Source organism: Ochotona curzoniae, unplaced genomic scaffold, assembly GCF_017591425.1.
Source record: "Ochotona curzoniae isolate NIBS_2020 unplaced genomic scaffold, NIBS_Ocur_1.0 contig_4558, whole genome shotgun sequence".
Classification (NCBI taxonomy): domain Eukaryota; kingdom Metazoa; phylum Chordata; class Mammalia; order Lagomorpha; family Ochotonidae; genus Ochotona; species Ochotona curzoniae.
In genome coordinates this window covers 291,148-304,109 of record NW_024466327.1, presented here as the reverse complement: position 1 = coordinate 304,109, position 12,962 = coordinate 291,148, and the positions used below count along the sequence as shown (strand labels likewise).

General features: G+C 40.0%; 1 protein-coding gene across 1 annotated transcript; it reads left to right on the top strand.

Moving 5' to 3' along the window:
- The first annotated feature begins 3,189 nt into the window (after window positions 1–3,189).
- SELE (selectin E) lies at window positions 3,190–12,438 on the top strand. The gene is given in 12 exon segments (XM_040986791.1): window positions 3,190–3,193; window positions 6,581–6,964; window positions 7,461–7,568; window positions 7,892–8,077; window positions 8,688–8,873; window positions 9,928–10,068; window positions 10,071–10,142; window positions 10,269–10,457; window positions 10,667–10,843; window positions 11,362–11,472; window positions 12,231–12,252; window positions 12,384–12,438. Coding segments are annotated over 12 exon segments (1,635 nt in total).
- Window positions 12,439–12,962: the final 524 nt, after the last annotated feature.

Below are 12,962 nucleotides of genomic sequence, written 5' to 3'. Positions count from 1 at the left end.
AACAAGTAGAGCCTCCTGATTTTCCTAGTCCCAAAGAAAATGTTATGGATTAACTTTAATGAAATTTTCCATTGCGGTTCTGGTACCTAGACCACAGGACCAACAAACGATGCTTCTGATATTTTGTCAAAACCAGGTTTCTCTGAGCATGATGTCTGGAAGTACAGCAGGGTTTGCTCATCTGTACCAAAATTGCCTGAGAAAGTCATACCAGATGCAACCTGAAAGCTTTAAGTCAGAACCGCTGAGCATTCAATCCAAAGGTGTATATTTATTTTACATACATCTCCCAGGAGATTCTTCTCCATGCCAGAATCTAAGAGGATCATTTTTCCCTAGCATATGAGAAAGCAGAATGAGACAATGTCTGTGAATCCCAAGTGAGTGAGCGTGCTTTCCTAGGACCCCAACCAGACCAAGTTCCCATCAAGTACACTTCTTTATGTGTTGAAACAAGAAAAAATGCCATTCTTTATCACTATGTTCTTCCACAATACCGTGCTTACATTTGGCAAATAGGTTTCCATCTTTACTGGAGTTTTCTTCCTTCTGCCCAAGACAATGCAAAAGCCTACATTTCAACAGAACAGACTTTGAGTGAGGGTGGGGAGAGAACAAGGGAGAAGGACCAAGGCTTTTGAGAATTAAAACCTTTGCAAGGGTTAGGAATCTGTGGCACCCAAGAAGACAGGAGAGGCGTGCTGTTCATAGCTTCCTGCTACATTGAGCCATGGGGACCAAGCAGAAGTTCACATTTCAGTAGTTGCTTCTGCTCCAGTTGAGAAAGGCCAGAGCTGCTTTCCACACATCCAGTACACTCTGTGGATGGGTAGCCTGGTTAAAATTCCATCATTTGTTGGTGGGGGAGAGGCGGGGTGTCTCTGACATGCTCTTACTGTCTCTGCTCACTTCCTTAGAGCTGCCCATTGGCCACAGAGATGAAAATGAGTGGGTCTGGGCACAGACGCAGACAAAGTTGGAGTCTTTGAAATTCAATGAAAGGGCGTGGAGGAGAGAACAAGGGACTTCCAGGAAAAGGGATGATAAGGCCGGGAAGTGTGGCGCCTCAACAGGGCACCAGTCCTGGCAGTGGAGCCCAGGGTGTGCCCAGGTTTCCCTCATGATGGGGATTGCCACAGGGGTTGTGTGAGGCTAAGTTGAAAACTCAGAACTCCTGGGATGGCATTCTATTTTTTTCTAACTATTTATTCATTTTTATGGGAAAGGCAGATATACAGAGAAAATGAGAGGCAGAGAGAAAGGTCATCTGTCAGGCCTGGAGTGATAGCCTAGCAGCTAAAGTCCTCACCTTGCACGCCAGGGATCCCATAGGGGCACGGTTCTGATCCTGGCAGTCCCGCTTCCCATCCAGCTCCCTGCTTGTGGCCTGGGAAAGCAGTGAAGGATGGCCCGAAGCCTTGGGACCCTGCACCCACGCAGAAAACCCGGAAGAGGTGCCTGGCTATTGGCTCAGCTCCAGCTGTTGCGGCTGTTTGGAGAGTGAATCATTGGACAGAAGATTCCTGGGAGTGCAAGGCAAGGACTTTGCTCACTTCATTCTTTCCACCTCACCTGGGTCCTCTTGTCTCCAATTTCCCACAACAAGTGAGTCCTTGTCATCAGAGCATGAGAGGAAGAGCAGGTGAAGAAGCTGCAGCCCCGTCTTGTCTTTTGTTGTCCTGAGTCCTCATGACAGGTTCTCTCCAGGGCCTCTGTGGCCACTCTGGGGAGCCTCCGAAAAGCCTCGTAGCACTGAATATCCATACACCTGATTTGTGAACACAACCTCAGAGGAAGGGATGTAGAAAATGCAGAATAATTATAAGGGTGAGTGGATTTACACCAACATATCTGGTTGACACACTCTTCCCCTCTCTCTTTGTCTCTCTCTCACACACGTTTTACCTTTACTGACCCATTCTTTTCACTCCCTATCTCCCTGTTATTGGATAACTCTTTCCCTAGTTGTAAATTTAGAGCAATCATCTTACCCTTTTGCCTCACAAGAAAGTTTGCTTTGGAGGCAGGAGTGTGGTTTAGGGGTCAAGCCCTTCCGCAGGAGAGCTGGCTGGACCTTGTTCTCTCTGTGTGCTGGGGAGTCTCACTGCCCCTCTCTGTGTAGAGCTGGAGGGTCCAGATAATCTCAGGAATAGAAAGCAAGGAGAGGTGTGGAGGTGGGCAGAACAGGGAACCTCAGCCTAGGGTGTAGCAAAAACAGCAATCAAGGTTTGGGACAGCAGCTCAGGATCCTCAACTCCATGCTTTTAGGGATCAAGACCTTCATGCAAGGATGGAATTAAAAATGTTTATTTTGGTGCAAAGAAATTTGAATTTGATGCACCGTTTTTTCATAATGCATATTTCCATGAATTGTTTGAGCATCTAGAACACCATGTGCCTTTGTATTAAAAGGAAAGGAAAAGAGAAACTTAATTATGAAAAACTCTTTCTTTGCAACTTTTTTTTTGGCGGGGAGAGAGTGGGGGTCTTTGGAATGGCCAGTTCTGGTTCTCTGAATGCAAACAAAGCACAAAGTGGACCCATGTCCTGGGCTGCCGGGAGCCCCAGCTGGCAGGGCTGTGAGTTGCTAGAGGGGACCAAGGCTAAGGCGAGTCAGAGGCATCCACTGGGAACATGCTGGCCTTGGTGACAATGCTCTGCTACGAAAAGTAACTGAAGAATAAAGCAGCTTTCACTGTACAGGGAGTGACTATCAATGATTGCAGCCCAGTTCCTCTGTATCCTTCACAATAATAAATAGTTATCAAGGGTTATTTATGACTTATATCTATTTCAAGAATAATTATTCGGTGTTTTACTTTAATATGTTATACATATTTGTTTCAATATTTGACTACAATGTGCATTTGACGATGCTTTTTCAAAATTTAATAGCATATTGTAGATTGTAATTTATTTATTTATTTATGTAAATGACTTATTTTATTTGAAAGGCAGAGTTACAGAGAGAAGGAGAGAAAGGGAGAGAGATATTTCTTCTACTGGTTCACTTCCCAAATGGCTGCAATGGCCATAGCTGAACCGATCCAAAGCAGGGAGCCACGAGCTTCTTCCTAGTCTCCCATGTGGGTGGACGGGCCAAAGGACCTGATCCAGCCTCTGTTGCTTTTCCAGGCCATTAAAAAAGAGCTGGATCAGAAGTGAGCAGCCGGGATACGAAGTGGTGCCATGGGTGAGTTAGCTTGCTATGCCAAGGTGCCGATCATATAGATTGTAATTTATTAAAATAAAGTGGAACAGGCAGATTACATATGAATCGGTTTCACATCCTTCCCTAATATTTAAATAAGCTTGTGTGAGTGATTTCTCGGGCATGTTTATTGATCACCCACCATTTTATTTTTCTGAGTAAAGTGGGATAAAGACTTGGAATCATGGATTGATGGCCGAGATCTTTCTGTCTCCTTTTCTCTGTAATCTGCCTATCAAATACAAATAAATAATTTTTGGAAAGAGTTGAAATCATTTCAGTATCTATATAATGTAAAGAGAGTGGGAAAGAGGAGGTTCCAAAATTTCTGTTATGAGGACAGTGTTGTGGCACTGTGGGTAAAGCTTCTACTTGGAATGCCTGTATTCTGCATCATAATTCTGGGTTCAGGTATAGAGCCCAGGCTTCTAATCCAACTTCCTGTGAGGCAATGATGACACCAGTGGCTGGGCCTCTGCCAGCCACCTGGAAGACCTTGATGAAATTCTTGCCTCCTGGCTTGGACCTGGCCCAGCCAGTAGAGCAAGAGTCTCACTCCATCTCTTTGTATCTGTCTCCACTCTCAATTTCCCTCCTTCTGTCATCCAGCCTTTCAAATTAAATAAATAAATCTTAAAAAAAAATCAAATCTTTAGGTAAAAGTTGGATTTTCAATAGGAGTTGCATTAAATTAAACAGTTTTCTTTAAAAAAAAAACAGTTGTATTCACTGGAATTTTTCTTTTTTCTTTTTTCTTGGCTCTAGTATTGCTGCTTTTTTGAATGCAAAAACAGCCAATGCTATGACAAAATAGGCCTTTCATCATCTCTCATGATGGCTGAAGGGACTTCTTAAACCCTCTTTTCTTAAAAGAAGAATGATCGTATCCATAGAATAGTAGCTTGACTTAATCTCTACATAATACGGAATTCCTAAATAATATGGAAGTTATAATGATCCCCATTTATTGTCTTTGTCATTTAAATTGGATAAGATGCTGCTATGGAATATGAACCTGCTTTACAGTTATCCAAAAGAAATGTCAAGATAAAGAATAAGAAGTTAGGATATTATTGATATGGTTCTCTTTCAGTTGCATTTGTACATAGGTTTTTAAAGACAGTTTAGTATGAAGCAAAAAAAAAAAAAAGAAAAAAGATCATTGTAAACATTGAAAAATGCTTAAAATACTGGTGGAAGATGTAAAGATCATTCAAAATTTTGCAGAAAGGGATAATCACTGCTAATATTTTGGTGCAGATGTTTTTCTCTGAGTATTCGTAAGCTAAATTTTTTTTTAAAAATGGAGTAAACTAAATAAGTGCATTTGACATTTATCTTTGTTTCAGTAATAGACTATGACTATTTTCCTCAACATGAATATTTGAATCTATTTTCCATTTTTTAAAATAAAAAAAACATAGATATACTTCTTATTTTTTTTTTTTTAGGAAAAAAATAGGGACACAAGCAGAGAGAAAGAGAGAGAGAGCTTCGATTTGTTAGTTTACTCCTCTAAATGCCTCCCGGGTTGGGCCAGGCTGAAGCCTGGTGCTGAAAACTCAACCCAGATTTTCCATGTGGGTGACAGCATCCCAATACTGTCTGTATTTACAGGGAAATGGAATCAGGAGTCTGAGCTAGAAATGGAACCCAAGTACTCTGATGTGGGACACAGGAATTTTAATCACTAGCCTAAACACCCACCCTAAGGCATTATTTTCAATGCTGAGTGAAAGATATTATTTTTAGTGATTTAAGCACAAGTAGTGTATAGAATTTAAGGATTAAAGTTCAACTGTGATCCATTCCTTTGTGTGATAGTACATATTAGAATGATGTAACTAGGTGAAAGAAAAATTAAAAGTGAGTGGATGAGAATGCTGAACAGTAGTTGATGGATGACTAAACTAGTCTCAGTTTATTCCCATGTTTATGAAATTCTGACTATGGCCACAATTACATGAGAGATTTTAATGCAAATCAAGTTTTAACACTTTTTAAAGATATAGACTTTATGTTATTACAGTTGAAAATCATGCATTTGTGGTATGTTAATAAAGATTACATGTTAAGGTATGGGCAAAGCAAGTTATTTTGAGGGACAGAGCATCTGACATCACTGTAACTTTTAGTTTGTGGACATTCCCAGGAAACGTTTTTGGATACTGTTGGGAATTTCCTTTTTACTGGATTTGGACAACTTCCTGCTATTATTCACAGGAAGCAAGCCACCCTATAAAAGTTGGGCAGTGAAAGCAGTGTTCAGAGGTCCTGGGCTTGGCTGCATCAAACTGTTAGTGTGGCACAGGACAACGTGGTGGTTGCCCTGAGAAAGCTACCTACCAAACTAGTGCTTCCCAAAGTGGTAAGTACAGAATTCGTTTCAAAGATGGGCTTGGGCTATGAGACATAGATGATTAAAATCAATGAATGTGGAAAAATCTTTCCTATAAAAGATTTGTGCAAGTGCTAATGTATTGTATCAACACCTGTCTTTTTACTTTGACCTACATTATGAATATCTTAAATTTTGTACTACTTCAGGTTAGTGTTTATGAAGTGTTTATGAAGACAATGGCTGAGGTACCAGAATCACATCTCCAAAATCTTAGGATGCTGCCTTACACATCATGGTTGACTTATTTGAGTATCTGGCTCCTGGAGATTTCCTTCTACAATGAATTTTGTACTTTCTTTTTTTACTCCCCAGAGAAGACTTTTAGATCCAGCTTTGGTGAAAAGAACTGATTGTGATGATGCCCATGCATTTTCTCTCTATTCTCACTTTTGGTAAGTTAGCATCATGAATTAGACCATACTAATAGACTAGGCTATCATCCTAGTGCTATTCTTGTTTGGGATCAGAGTATTATGCTTCGTGCAAGGCTGTCCTGCGACTTGCCTGATATTAGTAGCATTCCTGCCCTCTACCTGCAATATTCCACCCTTGGCAAGGGGCAATTTTCTTTACTTCTAATAGTCTGAATGCAGTGTTGGTCACAAATAATCTGTCTCCCAGAGGCCTGGTGAGGATTAAACATCTTGGCTCAGATATAGTGCATTACACAATGTTCAGTGATCTGAACTGAGTGCTCAGAAAAGCAGTTATTTTGACTTTTCAATCACAAAGTGAGTATATTATTGGGTTATGGTGCCTACTGTGCTAAAGTATCCAGTGGAAGGGCAGTCACAAGAGACAAAATAAATGCTAGTTTCTTCCAACATACCTCTTCTTATTTAAAAAAAAAATTTTTTTAATGTTGTTGGAAGTCCAGACTGTGTCAGAAATACAGCAAAAAGCCTGGCTAGCAGAATTAAACTATAATGGTACTAAACTCTACCATTCCTTTCATCTTTCTGTCCTAGTGCTTCTCATTCAAGAGAGCAGTACCTGGTCTTACTACTTCTCTGGAGAAAACATGACTTATGATGAGGCCAGCGCTTATTGTCAGCAAAAATATACACATCTGGTTGCCATTCAAAATAAAGAAGAGATTGACTATTTAAATTCCATATTAGACTATTCACCAAGTTATTACTGGATTGGAATCAGAAAAGTTAACGATGTGTGGATCTGGGTAGGGACCCAAAAACCTCTCACCGATGAAGCCAAGAACTGGGCTCCAGGTGAACCCAACAATAAGCAAAACAATGAAGACTGTGTGGAGATCTACATCAAGAGACCCAAGGATACAGGCATGTGGAATGATGAGAGATGCAGCAAGAAGAAGCTTGCCTTGTGCTACACAGGTAGGACGGTTGAAGCAGTAGTCAGAGGCAGTTCCACCCTGTGGGCCTCTTGACAAATCTGTAGCATGCACAAATTAGTCTCCACTGTATGTTTGGAAAGAGATGGTTTAAAATCTTTTGCCTAACTGTGCAAGAGTCTGATTTTTTTTTTTTCAGTGAATGCAGGCAAGAATGTCTAATATGCTATGCCTATGTAGAATGTATTCTCATCTGAAAAGCGTATTTTAGTTACTGGTTTATTTATTTATTGTAGGCTATCTGTCTTCAGTCTATGATAGGTTTTGCCAGTGACAGCAGTACTCTGAGGTCTGGATGGACCCTCACAAAAAAAACTCAAAACAGATGATCCTGAATCCTCACAGTTGGCATTTTAAAAAATATTTGGCAGCTTGAAGCATTAGTAATATGCGTGTTGCATAGTATGGATTGTAAATTCATTGCAACTCATTATCAGCATGGTAACAACCCTCCTCCGCATGGATTGTGTTTTCCATAGCTGCCTGTACCCAAGCATCCTGCAGTGGCCATGGTGAATGTGTAGAGACCATAAATAATTACACTTGTAATTGCTACCCTGGCTTCAGTGGACACATGTGTGAGCAGGGTGAGTCTTGTCCTCGTCTCTTTCTTTGGCAGAGTCAGCATGTGTGCCCTTTTTCTGGTGTGTGTGGGGAATGGTGAAGTCAGACGCATGTGGGTTTAAGTCCTATATTCATTCGTTCATTGAATTAGGGTATCTTGACAAGGAGCAGGCAAGCTCTCTGGGTCCCAGATTTCTTGTTGTAAAATGAAGATGAAATATTGCTGACTTTGTAACTTTATGGTTACTCAGTGTCTGGAATGCATGAAATAACCGTTTCCAGTGTTCTTCTCACCTATGCGGGGTAAGAGATGAACAGACCTGATTTAAATTTTTTTCTTTTTCAGTTGTGACCTGTGAAGCTCAGGTAAAACCTCAGCATGGGAACCTGAGTTGTGTTCATCCTTTGGGGACCTTCAGCTACAACTCTTCCTGTTCTGTTACCTGTGCAGAGGGCTACTTGCCGAGCAGCACAGAAACCACGTGGTGTACATCTTCAGGACAGTGGAGTGCTCCCACTGCAACCTGCAATGGTAAATCTTTGAAGCACACAGGGCATTGGCTAGTCCATCCATCTTTGCCTTAATTTTCTGTCCAATTTGTAATGTTTTCAAAACTCCAGGGAAAGTTCTTCTTATGAAGTTTTAAATAATCAACAGTCAACCTATTGGCAAATCTGATATATGCTTGGGGTGAGATTTTTATTTTCTGCCTGGCTATGACAAAAAGACACGTTCAATCTCTTTTTTCCTCTTTCAAGTCTATATTTTTGAACCTGGGTAACCTTGAGGGCCTTCCATGATAGAATATTAAAAGTATTGGGCATGTCAATATTGTTCCTATCACAGTCCATCACAAGTACTGATGTAGAATTTGTTTTTTGTTTTCATTTTTGCCTATGTGTTACAATAAAGCATATCATAGCCTACCCAGCCTAGTCAAAGTAAAAATGTTAGAAGATAAAAACTCAATAGCAAAGAGTAAGAGCTTTATTATGGTTGTACAAGTCCCCAAGAATTGACATAGGACTTCCGAGTCTACTCTAGGGAAGTAATTTCCTTACCTTGGTCTAAATTTTAAATTCAATAGAAAGCAAATGTATTACTCTTCTGTAAAATTTATGGTGCTCTTTCAAATCCCCAGTGGTTGAATGTGATGCTATTGGAAAGCCTACCAATGGAGATGTAAAATGTTCTCCAAGCCAAGAAAGCTCCCCATGGAACACAACCTGTGTATTTGACTGTGAGGAAGGATTTAAACTACAGGGAACCAGGAGCCTGCAGTGTACCTCATCTGGGAGCTGGAATGATGAGAAGCCAACATGTACAGGTAGAGTTGCTCCACATCAAGATTTACTCTAAACATTTTTTTCTCAATTAATTCTACAAATGGCCAAACCAGACTGGCTAATGCGATGTGTCCAGTGTGGTATAGCTGTGTCTTGTGGCATCATCCACAAGCCTCAGGAAGGGCTCAATGACTTGTGGCCAGTATGTGGCCAGCCTCTTCTTGAGCCTTCCATTTCTTGAAGTGCAGTGATCTTCAGACTTCGGCAGTGAAATAAAACTAAATGTCCAACTTTAACCATAGAAATCAGATTTGAATATTTAAGATTCACATAATTTTAAACCAAAGTTTGGCCACGGAGAGGAATGAATGTTTTGCTAATCTAACTGTGCTATGTTAACACAGCTTGATAGATATTGGTATAGAAGAAATAGATTTATTAATCTAAAACAGATAATTTTAGAGCCTTTGCAAATAGAAATAAGGAAAATATTAATGAAATCTGAAATGTTTTCACCTCTTTCTTTTGAAATTACCATCATAATGAATGGTAATGATACTATTTCTAAGCGTGGTGTCACTTACAGAGGCAGTCTTGATATATACATATGTGAACATTGAAATTTACGTCATATTAAAGCAAGAGAAAGAATATTGCAAGTAAGCACCTGTCTTAGTAGGCACTAACATTACTTGACTCAGCCATCATCTAGAATGAGCTGCAATGGCAAAAAGCCACAACACCAAAACCAAAATGTAAATAGATTAATTTGATACAGTGTCTTCATATTTCCTTTATATTTTGTGCTACTGTTAGGCATTTGGGATCCAAAATCTGCTTTCTTGCTGCATAAAGTCTTTCCTTTGACCATAATTTTGTGCATTTGCATGTCAGAAGGCCAATGTTTAGGAACCATTGTTCCTGTTCAAGCTATCCTTGGTTGTGTGCCATCATCATCGAAAGGATTAGAATGTGACAAAACCATAGCCAAGTTGCTTAGGGATTAATGAAAAAAATTCCAATTCTCTGATCATTGCTTTGTCCCAAGTGAACTGGACCGACTCTTCGAATGCTTAGTACTCCCCAATTCCACAGCAATATTTTCTGATTATCCATTGGAAGTCACAGCTTTCCAACGCATAGGCTTGTTCAGCCTAAAGCAAGGCTACTTGAATTGCCTTCCTAATGCTTCTGGAAGTTTCCAACGTACATCCAGCTGTGAATTCACCTGTGAGCATAGATTGTATTAGAGACCCAAAAGTTCCCAGTGGAACTAGGAGAGTAGGACAATGAGAAGCCAACATGTGAAGGCATAGTCTTGTTTATAAAAGGAAATTATTGGTGAGCTTGGGCATTTGACTACCTTGAGAAATCTTTTGCTTCTTATTGCAGACCAAGCTCTGATGTTCTCTGATGTTCCCCTTCTTTGTTTCCAGCTGTGAAATGTGATCCTATAGAGACACTTGAGAATGGCTTGGTGGGCTGTACTGGTCCCCACACTGGGAAATTCACCTATCAGTCCTCTTGCACTTTCAAGTGTAAGGAAGGCTTTGAATTACATGGGCCCACTCAACTCAAATGCACGTCTCAAGGACAGTGGACACAGGAGCTGCCCTCCTGCCACGGTAAGGCTGAGGTCAGACTCGTGGAGTACAGGTGAAATGCTTCCTAATTTCCTAACCCTACATTAGTCCAAAGGGCTTGATCCTCATTTCCTTCCTGCTGAAAATCAAATAGTGCTCATAAATTACATTGACCTGTGACCCTTAAGCCGGTTTAAAGATTTCAATGTATTTTTTTTTGTAAGTACTACTCATGTGCCTGTTATTTGCAGCAGTGCAATGTCCAAGCCTGGATATTCTGGGAAAAATCAACATGAACTGCAGCAGAGAACCTGTGTTTGGAACTGTGTGCAATTTTACATGCCCTGAAGGATGGACCCTTAATGGCTCTTCAGTGTTGATGTGTGATGTCACGGGACACTGGTCTGGGGTGCTGCCTACCTGTGAAGGTGATAAATTGCTTGATGATGATTGTCTGGGGGACTAGAGACAGTAAGAGTTGTCTGGCTATAATAGTTAACTACCCTATGTCCAAAGCAGAAAAACTGATAAGATGAACAAGTTGATAGATGTTTAGCCTTACAGAAATAGAGGGGTAAAATTAGAAGGTAGTGAGATGAGTAGAATTCTGACATTTAGTAGAAGATGATCTGGGAGTAACAGGAGTGACAATGGAAGGAGAGAGAGAAAGAGAGAGAGAGATTAAAGAGAGAAGAGACTAAGGTGGGCCATGGTTTTTATGAAAGAGCTTGATCAGTTAGAATTCAGTCCGGCAGTAGTGAGATATTGGCTCAAAAGTAAAGGGGAAAGATTTAAAGGGATTCTGCTGTCATGGTTGTGCCTCACAATGAACTAGATGACTCTTCTGCTCTTAGTAATTGCTGTATAGAGACAAAGGTCAAGCGGATAGGACAGAAGGATTTCGAAATCAGTTCCTTTCATGATGGTTTTCTCCTTATTTTCTTAGCAGCCAGTGAGCCTGGTGTTGCCTTAGCAGTTGGACTTTCTGTTGGTGGAACCTCCTTCCTGACATTAAGTTCATTTCTTCTTTGGTTTCTGAAGTACTTTCGGAAAAAAGGTGAGGGATGCTGTTTATCTTTCTATCTTTCTATCTATCTATCTATCCATCTATCTATCCATCTATCTAATGAATGGCAGTGTCTCTTGCAAGTTTAAATAGCAACTAGAACATATTTATTAGACAAACACTAATAAACTGACTATAATTAAGTAGAAATCTTAGGGAAAGAGTACAACTCAGAGTGGGAAAAGTTTTATGATATATTGCAATTATGCTGCCCAAAGAGGTGCCCACTTGCATTGAATTCTGTGATGTCCCTGGAGTGGTACAAGAAGGCTGCCATGTTCAGTGTTCTAATGAAAATGAGTAAGATGCTTCCTAAAGAGATGGCTTGGAACATAGACTGAGATATCCCATCAGGAATTTGTAAATGCTTCTTATAGCCACATCCATGATTTGTTTAGCTTACAGATATTTTAAATTTTCTGATTTAAATTCCCATGTGTTCAGAATAGAAAATTTAGCGTAAGAATCTGGACTGTGAACTCCTCATTAAAGATCGGAAGGTGAATCTGACAAACTGAGCGTGCAGCATTGCTGGTGTTGAGTAGTGACCGTGCCCTTTGGAAGGGTGTGAACTTTGCATTTTACCAGTTTTTGCCCCACCAAACTTGGTTGTAGAGGCCCAAGGGCATTGAGTTTGTAACCCTTTATGAGCCATGTCACATTGTGTCTGGATTTGATTTGTTCTCAAAAGCTATTTAAATTAATGATTTTCTTTTTTCTTTTCTTTTCTTTTTTTTTTTTTTTTGTAGCAAAGAAATTTGTTCCTGCCAGGTAAGCTGCATTCCAGTACAGAATGCATGTTATAAATATTCTACACATTATTCTCTCTTCATGTTGAAAACCAATGCTTTACATAGTGTTCTCATCCGTTTTTTTTTTTTTTTTTTTTTTTTTTTTGGCAGCTATGCAGGCCTTGAATCACAAGAAAACTGCCCAGTGCCTTCCAACCTCATTTAAGTTCCAGAGAATCAGGTGAGATCTTAAAATCAGGCATGGCTATGATGCATGCTCTTGTTTGCCCTTGAACTCTCTGAATCTGCTGATCTCTAAGGAAGGCATCAGCATTTTCATGGTATTTTGTAAAAAAAAAAAAACAAAAAAACAAAAAAACTTCATTTCTTTTCAGAAGAAGATTGAGATCTGGTTTCATTGAGTCATTTTGTTTGTAGAGGATGATAGTGACAACAGTCACCCTTTTATAGGACACTATTTCTAGAAACTGTTCTAAGCCTGGAAATGGGGGCAGTTACTGAATTTTGCATTATACAGACCATGTAAATGAGGCATAGAGAAATTAAGTAACTGCCTAACCACTAGAGTTAGTCAGCAACATAATGAGGATTCAAATCCAGACTGCCTGGTTTGAGATGATTTTATTAGCCAGTTAGCTGTGCTTTGTGGGAATTTGCAAGAGTTATGTTCCCCTAATCCAGTAAAAAATAATGTGTGTGTGTGTGTATGTGTGTGTGTGGTGTGTGCAC